General features: G+C 42.1%; 1 protein-coding gene across 1 annotated transcript in view; it reads left to right on the top strand.

Annotated features, from left to right (window-relative positions):
- The first annotated feature begins 453 nt into the window (after positions 1-453).
- DNAJC3 (DnaJ heat shock protein family (Hsp40) member C3) overlaps positions 454-12,446 on the top strand; it is a 108,288-nt gene continuing 96,295 nt past the window's right edge. Inside the window, 1 exon segment of the mRNA NM_001266404.1 lies at positions 454-637. Coding sequence (NP_001253333.1) covers positions 556-637 — 82 coding nt within the window. The 5' untranslated portion in view covers positions 454-555.

Consider the following 12,446-nt stretch of genomic DNA (forward strand, 5'->3'; position numbering starts at 1 on the left):
GACCGTGTTTGGCCTTCCCATTCGGACGCTGCGGCTGAGCTTTCCTCTCCTAACATCACGCTGGCGAACCTCGGAAGGATCAAATTGTCCCACTCGCCAACCTAGAGCGGCGGGACCGGCCCAAAAGGGCCTTTGCAGCCTGCGCATGCGGACTCGGCGACCGCCACAGACTCCCCGTCGGCTTCCCTCCGAGCGGCCGCGGCGGTTTGGAGCTTGCTGACAGCTCTGCGACCGGCAGACGCAGCCTCGTCTCGTGCTTCCACGTTATCCTATCAGAGACGGGGCGGGGCGGCGGCCTCCGCAGCCTATCAGCGCGAACCACGACCCCGGCGAGCCCGGGAGGAAAGCCGCCAGAAAGAAGGCGATTGGACGGCGGCGGCGCTCCGGGGCGTAGCGTGGCCCGGGCCCCGCCCACCGCTGCCTTCCTCTGCTGGGCTCCAGAGCCGCTGAGGCCTGAGCGAGAGCCGACCGGGGCGGGCGCAACTGCTGCCAGAGCGCCGGCGCGTGCTGGTGGGCCACACACTCTTCCTTCTCTTCACTTGCGAGCCCTCGGACATGGTGGCCCCCGGCTCCGTGACCAGCCGGCTGGGCTCGGTGTTCCCCTTCCTGCTAGTCCTGGTGGATCTGCAGTACGAAGGTGAGTCCTGCCCTGCCCCGGCCGGGAAGTGGGCTCCCGGACCAGGCCCCCCGCGCTTTCCCGTCTGCGCCCGGGCGCGTGTCCCGGGGCGGCTCGGGAGGTGGGGTGAGCGCTGGGGGAGCCCGCGGCCTGGCTTGGGCCTGAGCCCGCGCCCGGTTCCGGGTTTGCCTGGGGAAGAGTCGAGGGGACCGGAGGGCCGCGGGGCCGGGACAGCGGGTTTGGACTAAGGAAAGGGGCCGCAGGAGTCGGAGGAGGCGGAGTGCGCCCCGTGGCGGGGAGCGGGGGCACGGGGCTGCGACTTCAGGACGTCCTGGGACGCGGAGACTTGGACAGTCTTTGGGTCCCGGCCTTGCTTGGGACCCTCGCTGGGCGCCTGGGGACACTGTCAGTCATTGGTGCTAGGAGGAGGCACTAAGGTGCCCAAAAGACTTCCTTCGCCCTGGCGTTCTTGGGTGGGGTAGAAGTGTCATGTCTGGCTGGGAGTTAGAGGGGACGGTGTTGACTATTTAAAAAGTGAGTAACCATCCGCATTAAGATGCACTGTCGTGTGGAGAAATTGTTAGTTTGGTGCAGGGAGGAGCCGCTGTTGGAATTCCACCTCCCGGACGGCCAGGCACTGAGTTTGTGGTTTTACAACTCCCAGCATGGTGCCATTCAACGTATAGCTGGCATTACTTTTCCAAGTTCGCTGTAAAAGGTTCCCTTAAAAAGATATGAGGGATTAAATTTCACTTCAGTCCTGCAGACTGGAATGTTGGCTACTCCAGAATAGCGAAAATAGAGGACTGTCCTATCTTAGATGGCAGCGGGGAGGAGTAAGAATTAAAGCTGATAGTGCCGATTTAACGAATGCTTCTGGCGCGATTACTGTGCGAAATATTCGAGTGTAATGACACATCACATGCACTGATCTATTTTCATCCCCGTAAAAAGGGCTAGTTGTCAAGGAGGTCAAATTAAACCTTTTGAGTATTCCATTCAAAGGGAGCGAGGAACTAAAAGTTGGGAATTGTTTATAGTGAATTCTTCTGAAAGTTCTTAACCTTTTTTTTTTTTAAAGTAGTACTCCCCAGTTTTTAGGTCTCACCCACAGCAGTGGGTTTTGCTTTTGCTTCCCCCGGTAACCATATTTTTTGAACCCCAAATCAGAACACATAGTGTGGCAACACTGGGACAAAGAATTTGACAGTGAGGCTGCCGCCAGAAAATCTAAGGGGATTGGATTGTACCACTTTAATATGGGTCATATATTCTAGTTCTTTTGCATTTTCAAAAGCTTCATTCCTCCTGCCCCCGCACCTCCCACCCCTCATCTCTATTATTTATCTCCAGTTATCATTTATGATTTCTTTTGGACACTTAAGAGAAAGTTGCCTATGTTCTGTTTAATGGTGATTTTTTTTTTTTTAAGTTACAGAGGTGCACAATTTTGAATGATTGCTTTTCCCACTACTTTGTGAACCATCTTTTTAGAATTGCTGTTCTGTTTATGGGTCTGTAAGGACTCTTTAACTCTTCATTTCCCTCCTGTGGTATTTTCCATGAGAAAACCTTATTAGAGAGCTTTTCTGTGTAGGAGGCACTGGTGACATTTTTCAGAGGAGTGCCAGAGTGTCTTCTTTAGGACCATTGTCTTTGTAAAGTAGCGGGGACTTGGTACAGGTAACAGAAAAGAAAGGAAAGAAAGGAGCCTTTCTGTAAGCTATCTCTTATTTATGAAAGCGTGTGGTATTATTCCTGCTTCACAGACCAGGGAACTGAGGCTCCAAAGGTTTTACTAAAGTTCATTTTGTGTGCACGCTGGAGACAGAAGTAGTTGACAACATCATGTGAGTCCAAGCATTTTTAAGTGATGGCAGCTGAGGAAAAAACCCCAGCACTTTTTTGTAATTAACAGGAAGGTTATTTCCTGGGAGGTTTAATACAATGGTTCTCAAACTTGAGTGTGCATCAGAATCGCACATGGAGGGGTTTTAAAACAGAGTGCTGTACCCCACTTACAGAGCTTGATTCATTAGATCTTGATAGTACCTGAAATTGTGCTTTTCTATAAAGACGCCAGATGACCACACTTGAGTTACTGGTGTAATAAATTATATAGAGGAGTTAAATTAGGGGTCTGCTATGTATTTGACACTGGATTTGGTGATGGGGATATAAAGGTAAGAACTCTGTCTTGAATTAGCAAACTGTTAGCCCCTGTTTTCCCAAATAAATTCTGTCTGGATTCACTAATCTCATAGTTCTCTGGGAGGCAAATGGTGCTACTGCTAGGCCTGAGGCTTAATAAAATTGTGTTGTATTAAGGATTTTTGTTAAATAGGTAGATTTTAGCTGCTCTTGTCACACAAAAAATAATTATGTGAGATGATAGATATATTAATCTGCTTCACTCTTGTTAATCTGCTTCACTATTGTAACCATTTTATCTGTGTGTGTCTCATACTATGTTGTAAACATCGAATATGCACAATACAATTCACTTTTAAAAAAAGAAATGGAGAATGGTTATGAGAGAAGTGAATGTGGAACTAAGAGTGGCACAGGATGGAGAAGAGATGACCTAGTTTTTTCTGATTTTGAAATATTTGTCTGTTTTCTTCTAGATTTTTCTGTTAGTTGTCATCCAGAGACAGAAAGTATATATCATGAATTGAAAGTTTGAGTCTTTTAGCACCCTTCCTTCTCAAAGGCCTTTGAAAGAGTGAAGTCAAAAGCACTAGATGAAATCGAATTTTTGGAATAGAAAGAAGACTTAGGTAGTATCTGCTTTAGTAGTCTCATATTACAGATAAGTTATTTCATTTTTTTGCTAATGGTTTGTCCTGTTGGTGACTTTGAGTAGCAACACAGCCTGGGAACCAAACCTTTTTTCTGTTATCATAGTTTTATCTCTTTTTCTTCCTTAACATGCTATCTGGACCCAATTTTTCTTTATTTCACTGAGCTGATTAAACCATGTATTTTGACCATAGGGAAAAGAATAGTTAAAAATATATAGTTGAAAATCTATACGTATAAAATATTGTGATAATTTTTATTTGAACATAACCTTTTAGAGGTATATTTTGTCTTTTCTAGGATTTTCTTGACATTATCTAAATAGGGAAAGAATAAAGTAGCAAAAATGAGAGACTTTAAGTAATTTATATAAATTAAGTATCATAAAAGGTGGTCACATATTTTCTAGAATTATTTTAAATTCTTTAATAAGAAAGGCTATAGGTAGCAGTAGTATCAAAGTTCCAGCTCTCTTGACTAGTTAGTATTTGCTGAGAGACTGTCTGGAAATGCATTGATTTTTATTCTGTGGGGCAGGGGCAGTTGTTCTGGGAGAGAATGCGCTGTATTAATTAGGTTTTATTTTTCCATATGAAGTTAATTAATTGTTATTAAGTTTAATTTCTACTGCTGTAGTCTCTTTTGATTAATGTCCTACAGTTAATCTTTGTTTATATGGAAATATCATGGGAACCCATTCACCTGCTCTTCAGAACTCAAATGTTTCAACCATAGATTTATTTTTCTTTCCATATCTTTAGAAAGCTACTTAAAAAAATTAAATCTGATGAGTTTGTATCATTTGGAGCTCTGGAATATGGAGAAGATTCATTTAATCAGTCAGCAAAGGCTTTTACTAACTATATTACTCTTTGGTAAGGTATATATACATAGCATAAAACTCATGGCTTTTGCTCTTGAGTTTACAGACCACTTGGGGTTTAAGACATGCATTTGTGAAGTATTCATGTCTTCTTTTTCTCCTTTCTCACTTTAGACTGAATGGTCCATTATTGTAGTTAGTGCACTGCAAATGCCCATTTATTTTCTGGCCCCTGTAATCTTCTGTTTTACTTACCTGCCAAAACCCTACACTGGTTGAATTCAACTTAGCCAACTCTTTTTATACCTTATAGGTAAACACAGATGGAGGAAAATGGAGACACCTTGGCTGATTAGTCTCATTTATCTTTATTTTTATTTTCAATTTTTTTTTTGAGACAGGATCTTGCCCTGTCACCCAGGCTGAAATGCAGTGGCATGATCCTAGCTTAATGTAGGCTTGACCTCCTGGGCTCAAGCAGTCCTCCCACCTCAGCCTTCTGAATAGCTGGGACCACAAGTATGCATGACCACATCCCTTACTAAGTTTTTTAAGGTTTTGGTAAGGACAGGGTCTTCTATGTTTGCCCAGGCTGGTCTTGAACTCCTGGGCTCAAGCAATCCTCATGGCTTGGCCTCCCAAAGTGTTGAGATTACAGGCGCGAGCCTGTGTGCCTGGCCCTGATTAGTCTCATTTTAAAGAAACAATCTCAGTTGCAAATGCACGTTAAATACTGCTAACACTCTTACAATTCTTTACTATGTCTATTCTTGAAAATCAGTATTTCAAACATTTTCCTCCCTCCTTAAGCCTCTAATTTAAACTCTCCTTTCCTCTCTCCTCTACCTCATTCTTTTAGACCTTGTCTTTATTGAGAAAATGAAAGCCATCACAAGGCAAGTTCTTCTTTCTACCTCAAAATTCAGTAGCTTATCTACATTTGTACCTATTCTGCTCCTTTTTCTCATATTAAATAACATACATTGAATGTCTCTATTCCCAGATAAATCTAATCTGTGTAATTGCACCCTGGATTCCATTTCCTGTCACCTTCTGAAAATGTTGCTCCTACAGTTGTATCTTTGCGCTGCTATAACAAAATACCACAGACTGAGTAATTTATAAAAAGATTTCGATCTGAATTTTGGAGGGAACGTTCAAACAATAGTAGATGCTGAACTTCCTGCTCTATCTTTCTTTGGCTAGATTCCACTGTCTTCTGTGTTTCTGCTACAAGATTTCTTTTAGACTCTCCCCCACCTTGCTAGAGTCTTGGCTTAGCCTTCTGTTCTTTTTGAAAAAAGAATCTTAGGGCTTTCCTCATTCCTCACATTCTAAGTGCTCCAACCTGAATAACCATCTCTGTCTCTGGGATTGCTATCTGGTCTGGGTCTGCCACCGCCTTTGCTTGAACTTTAGTATCTTTGACTATGAGTTCTTGCCTCCTTTAGTCTGGTTCTTCCAGTCTTCATTGTAACTCACATCATACCTTTAACCCCCCACCTTTAAGTTAAAAAAAATCCTTATTTTCTGCTCTCCAAAATATAAGGTATTCTAATACTAATTTCAGTGAAAGACATAGTTGACTACTCTACCTTTTTCCCTGCCCTTGCTGCTTATTTTGCTAACTTAGGATCACTGCTTGTCTAAGGAGAAACCTATTGTCTCATGCTGATTAGGAAATGGAATGATGTTTGGTTGTCTTACCTCTCTGAAAATAATGTTTCCAGACCATGCGGCAAAGGAATAAAAATTACCTGTGGCTCAAAAGAGAGTTGATTGCAAAAACAGCCAATAATTTGCAAATAATTTGATTTTTCAGATATGTGTCTTTATGAATCATTGATCATATGTTTGATTTGATAATTGTTATGTATTTTAGATTTTATTCTGATGAATTATAATACATTTAAATGAAAAGGCAAATAGTTAAATTCACTCAACAAATATTGCATACACACTATGTGTGGGATACTGAATTAGGTGATACAAAGAAGAAAAGACAGTTCCTCCTCTCATACTTGCTTTTGATGAGTTTTGTGGGGTTGGGACTCCAAGAAGCAGGCAAATTGTGAAAAGCAATGTATATAGACAGTGACATTGCAAAGTGAAGTCATGTACCTGTGAGTGTGGAAATGCAAAATATAACAGGAAGATTGAAGGAGCTTTTTTCCTCTCTCTCAAAACAATACTGTGTGAGGGATGGTTTCACAAAGGAGTCAGCATTTGAGGGCAGAATCTTTTTTTTTTAAACTTTATTTTAGATTCAAGATATACATGTGCAGGTTACATGGGTAAATTGTGTAATGGTGGAGTGATATGGTTTAGACCTGTGCCCCACCCAAATCTCATGTTCAGTTGTAATCCCCAGTGTTGGATCTGGGGCCTGGTGGGAAGTGATTGGATCATGGAGGTGGTTTCTAATGGTTTAGCACCATCCCCCGGAGCTGTTATTGTGATAGAATTCTCAAAGGATCTGGTTGTTTAAAAGTGTGTAGTATCTCCCCCTGCCTCTTCCTCTGGCTCTGGCCATGTAAAGATGTGCCTACTTCTCCTTTACCTTCTGCCATGATTGTAAGTTTCCTGAGGCTTCCTCAGCCATGTTTCATGTACAGCCTATAGAACCGTCAACCAATTAAACCTCTTTTGTTTTTAAATTACCCAGTTCTGGCCACGCCAGTAATCCCAGCACTTTCGAAGTCCGAGGCGGGTGGATCACGAGGTCAGGAGTTCAAGATCAGCCTGGCCAAAATGGTGAAACCCCATCTCTACTAAAAATACAAAAAAAAAAAAAAAATTAGCCAGATGTGGTGGTGGGCACCTGTAATCCCAGCTACTCGGGAGGCTGAGGCAGATAATTGCTTAAACCCAGGAGGCGGAGGATGCAGTGAGCTGAGATTGCGCCACTACACTCAAGCCTAGGTGACAGAACGAAACTCCATCTCAAAAAAAAAAAAAAAAAAAAATTACCCAGTTCCAGGTATTTCTTCATAGCAATGTAAGAATGGACTAATACAGAAAATTGGTGGTACTGGGAGTGGGGCATTGCTATAAAGATACCTGAAAATGTAGAAGGAAGCAACTTTGGAATGGGCTAATGGGCAGAGATTGGGACAGTTTGGAGGACTCAGAAGAAGACAGGAAGAGGAGGGAAAGTTTGAAACCAACTAGAGACTTGTTGAATGGTTGTGACCACAATGCTGATAGTGATATAGATGGTGAAGTCCAGGCTGAGCAGGGCTCAGAATGTCCGCAGAGGAGTAACTTATTGGGAACTGGAGTAAAGGCCACTCTTGCTATGCTTTAGCAAAGAGACTGGTGGGGTGGCATTGTACCCCTGGTCTATGGATCTGTGGAACTTTGAACTTGAGAGAGATGATTTAGGGTATCTGGTGGAAGAAATTTCTAAGCAGCAAAGTGTTCAAGATGTGACTTGACTGCCTCTAGCAACCAGTGCTCATATTCATGAGCAAAGAAATGATGTAAAATTGGAACTTATATTTAAAAGGGAAACAGACCATAAGGGTTGGAAAATTTTCAGCCTGACCATGTGGTAGAAAAGAAAAACCCATTTTCAGGGGAGTAATTCAAGCAGACTGCATAAATTTGCATAAGTAAAGAGGAGCCAAGTGCTGATAGCCAAGACAATGGGAAAAAGGGCCCCAAGGCATCTCAGCAACCTTTAAGTCAGCTCCCTTGTCATAGGCCCAGAGACCTATGTTTCCTGGGTGATTCGCAGGACCCTGCCACCCTGCGCAGCCTTAGGACACTGCTGCCTGCATCCTAGTTACTCCAGCTCCAGCCATGGCTGAAAGGGGCCCAGATACAGTTCAGGCCTTTAGAGGGTGCCAGCCCAAACCCTTGGCAGATTCCACATGGTGTTAAGCCTGCAGGTGCTGAATGCAAGAGTTGAGGCTTTGGAGCCTCAGCCTAGATTTCAGATGTATGGAAAAGCCTGAATGTTCAGGCAGAAGGCTGCTGCAGGGGCAGAGCCCTCATGGAAAAATCTCTACTAGGGCATTGCAGAGGGGCAATGTGGGGTTGGAACCCCCACACAGAGTCTCCACTGGGGCATTGCCTAGTGGAGCTGTGAGAATGACCACCATCTTTCAGACCCCAGAATGGTAGATCCACCAACAGCTTGCACCATGCACCTGGAAAAGCTGCAGCCACTCAACACCAGCCCTTGACAGCAGCTGCGCAGGCTGAGCCCTGCAAAGTCACGATAGTGGCACTGCCCAAGGCCTTGGGAGCTCACCCATTGTTGCAGTATGCCCTGGATGTGAGACATGGAGTCAAAGGAGATTATTTTTGAGCTTTAAGATTTAATAACTGCCCTGCTGGGTTTTAGCACGTGCATGGGGCCCGTAACCTTTTTCTTTTGGCTGGTTTTACCCTTTTGGAAAGGGACTGTTTACCCAATGCCTATAGTCCCATTGTATCTTGGATGTAATTAACTTGTTTTTGATTTTATAGGCTCACAAGTGGAAGGAACTTGGCTTGTCCCAGATGAGACTTTGGACTTTTGAGTTAATGCTGGAATGAGTTAAGACTTTGAGGGCTGTTGAGAAGGGATCATTATATTCTGCAATGTGAGAACATGAGATTTTGGAGGGGCTGGGGCAGAATGATATGGTCTGAATCTGTGCCCCACCCTACTCTTATGTTGAATTGTAATCCCTAATGTTGGAGGTGGGGCCTGGTGGTAGGTATTTGGATCATGGGGGTAGTTTCTAATGGTTTAGCTCTATCTCCCTATTGCTCTTCTCATAATAGAGTTCTCATGATATCTGGTTGTTTAAAAGTATCTAGCACTTTCCCTCTGTCTCTCTTCCTCCTGCTCTGGCATGCCAAGAGGTGCCTGCTTCTCCTTCCTCTGTGATTGTGAGTGTCCTGAGGCCTCCCCAGCCATGGTTCCCATACAGCCTGCAGAACTGTGAGCCAATTAAACTTCTTTCCTTTATAAATTATCCAGTTTCAGGTATTTCTTTATAGCAATGTGAGAATGGACTACATGGGGTGTGGGCTTCTAGTGTACCTGTTACCCTAGTAATGAACATTGTACCCAGTGGGTAATTTTTTAACCCTCACTCTCTTCCATCTTCTCTTTTGGAATCCCTAGTAACTTATTTACATTTTTATGTCCATGTGTACCCATTGTTTAGATCCCACTTGTAATTGTGAACACATGGTATTTCATTTTCTGTTTCTGAGTTATTTCACTTAGACTGATGGCCTCCAGTTCCATCTATGTTGCTGCAAAGGACATCATTTTCTTTTTTATGGTTACGTAGTATTCCATGTTGCCCATATGCCACATTTTCTTTATCCAGTCAATTGTCGATGGACACTTAGATTGATTCCATGACTTTGCCATTGTGAATAGTGCTGTGATAAACATATGAGTGCAGGTGCCTTTTCTTTAAGGATTTGGTTTCCTTTGGGGAGATACCCAGTAGTGGGATTGTTGGGTCAAATGGTAGTTCTGTTTTGTTTTTGTTTTTGTTTTTAGAAATCTCCATATTGTTTTCCATAGTGGTTGAACTAATTTACATTGCTGCCACCCGTATATAAGTGTTACAATTTCTTCACCTCCGTACCAACATCTGTTTTTTTTGTTGAACTTTTTAGTAATAACCACTCAGACTGGTGTAAGATGACTGATATTTCATTGTGGTTTTAATTTGTAGTTCTCTGATAATTAGCGATGTTGAACATTTTTCATGTTTGTTGGCTGCTTGTATGTCTTCTTTTGAGAAATGTCTCTTAATGTCCTTTGCCCACTTTTTTTTGAGACAGAGTCTTGCTCTGTCACCCAGGCTGGAGTGCAGTGGTGTGATCTCGGCTCACTGCAAGCTCTGCCTCCCAGGTTCACACTATTCTCTTGCCTCAGCCTCCCGAGCAGCTGGGACTACAGGCGCCCACTACTATGCCTGGCTAATTTTTTGTATTTTTAGTTGAGACAGGATTTCACTGTGCTAGCCAGGATGGTCTCGATCTCCCGACCTCATGAACGGCCGCCTTGGCCTCCCAAAGTGCTGGGATTACAAGCATGAGCCACCGCACCTGGCCCTTTGCCCACTTTTTAATGGGGTTATTTGTTTTCTTCTTGTTGAGTTGTTTGAGTGTCTTGTAGATTCTGGATATTAGTCCTTTGTCAGAGACATAATTTGCAAATGTTTTCTCTCATTCTGTAGTTTGTCTCTTTGCCCCGTTGATAATCTTTTGATGTGCAGAAGCTTTTTAGTTAAGTCCCATTTGTTTATTTTTGGTTTTGTTGCATTTGTGTTTGGGGTCTTCATCATAAATTGTTTGCCTAGGCCAATGTCCAGAATGTTTAATCTGTCTTGAGGTAGTTTTTGTATATGCTGGGAGATAGAGATCCAGTTTCTCCTGCATATGGCTAGCCAATTTTCCCAGCACCATTTATTGAATTAGGGTGTCATTTCCCTGTTGTTTATTTTTGTCAGCTTTGTCAAAGATCAATCAGTTGGATGTAGGTATGCGGTTTTATTTCTGGGTTCTCTATTGTAGTCCATTGTTCTGTGTGCCTATTTTTGTACCAGTACCATGCCATTTTAGTTACTACAGCTTTGTAGTATAATTTGAAGTCAAGTAATATGATGCCTCTGGATTTATTCTTTTTGGTTAGGATTACTTTGGCTATTCATGCTGTTTTTTGGTGCTGTATGAACTTTAGAATTGTTTTTCCTAATTCTCTGAAAAATGACGTTGGTGATTTGATAGGAATTGTGTTGAATCTACAGATTACTATGGGCAGTATGGTTATTTTAATGATAGTCTCTAAATTCATGAGCATGGGATGTTTTTCTGTTTATGCCATATATGATTTGTTTCTTAAGTGTTTTGTAGTTCTCATGGAGATTGTTCACCTCCTTGGTCAATGTATTCCTAGGTATTTTTTTTTTTTTTGCTTATGGCTATCGTAAATGGGATTGAATTCTTGATGTGGTTTTCGGCTCAATGTCGTTGGTGTATAGAAATGCTACAGATTTTTATACGATGGTTTCGTATACTGAGACTTTACTGAAGTTGTTTATCAGGTCTTGGAGTCGTTTAGTAGAATCTTGAGGGTTTTCTAGGTAAAAAAATAATATTTGTGAAGAGACATAATTTGACCTTCTCTTCTCCCATTTGAGTGTCTTTTATTTCTTTTTCTTGCCTAACAACTTTAGCCAGGACTTCCAGTACTATGTTGAATTGGAATAGTAAGAGTGAACATCATTGTCCTGTTCCAGTTCTTAGGGTGAATGCTTTCAGCTTTTCCCCATTCAGTGTATTGGCTGTGGGTTTGTCATATGTGGCCTTTATTATGTTGAGGAATGTTTCCTCTATGCCTAGTTAATCTAGTTAACAGTCAATCAATTTTGCTCATGGATTTGGAGAATATAATATCATTAAAATGACAATACTACCTAAAGCAATCCACATACCACCCAAAGCATACTGTCTTGGTTATTATAGCCTTATAGTGTGAAGTTGGGTAATGTGATGCCTCCAGCTTAGTTCTTTTTGCTAAGGATTGCTTTGGCTATTTAGGTTCTTTTTTGGTTTTATATGAATTTTAGAATATTTTTAATTCTGTGAAAAATGACATTGGTAGTTTGGTAGGAATAGTGTTGAATCTGTAGATTGCTTTGGGCAGTATGGCCATTTTAATGATATTGATTCTTCCAACCCATGAGCATGGAATGTTTTCCCATTTGCTTGTGTCATGTATGACTACATTGAGCAATGTTTAATAGTTCTCCCTTTAGCGATGTTTCACCTCCTTGGTTAGCTGTATTCCTAGGTATGTTACTTTTTGTGTGTGGCTATTAAAAATGGGATTGTGTTATTGATTTGGTTCTCAGCTTGAATATTGTCAGTATATATAAATGTTACTGCTGCTTGTACATTAATTTTGTATGCTGAAACTTTACTGAAGTTTCTTATCAGTTCCAGAAGCCTTTTGGTGGAGTCTTTAGGGTTTTTTAGATGTAGAATCATATAATCACTGAAGAGAGGTATTTGACTTCCTATTTAGATGCCTCTTATTTCTTTCTCTTGCCTGATTGCTCTGGTTAAGACTTCCAGTACCGTGGCAAATAGGAGTGGTGAGAATGGGCATCCTTGTCTTGTTCCAGTTTTCAAGGGAAATGCTTTCAGCTGCTGCCTATTTAGTATGGTGCTGGCTGTGGGTTT

Source organism: Macaca mulatta, chromosome 17, assembly GCF_049350105.2.
Source record: "Macaca mulatta isolate MMU2019108-1 chromosome 17, T2T-MMU8v2.0, whole genome shotgun sequence".
Taxonomy (NCBI): Eukaryota; Metazoa; Chordata; class Mammalia; order Primates; family Cercopithecidae; genus Macaca; species Macaca mulatta.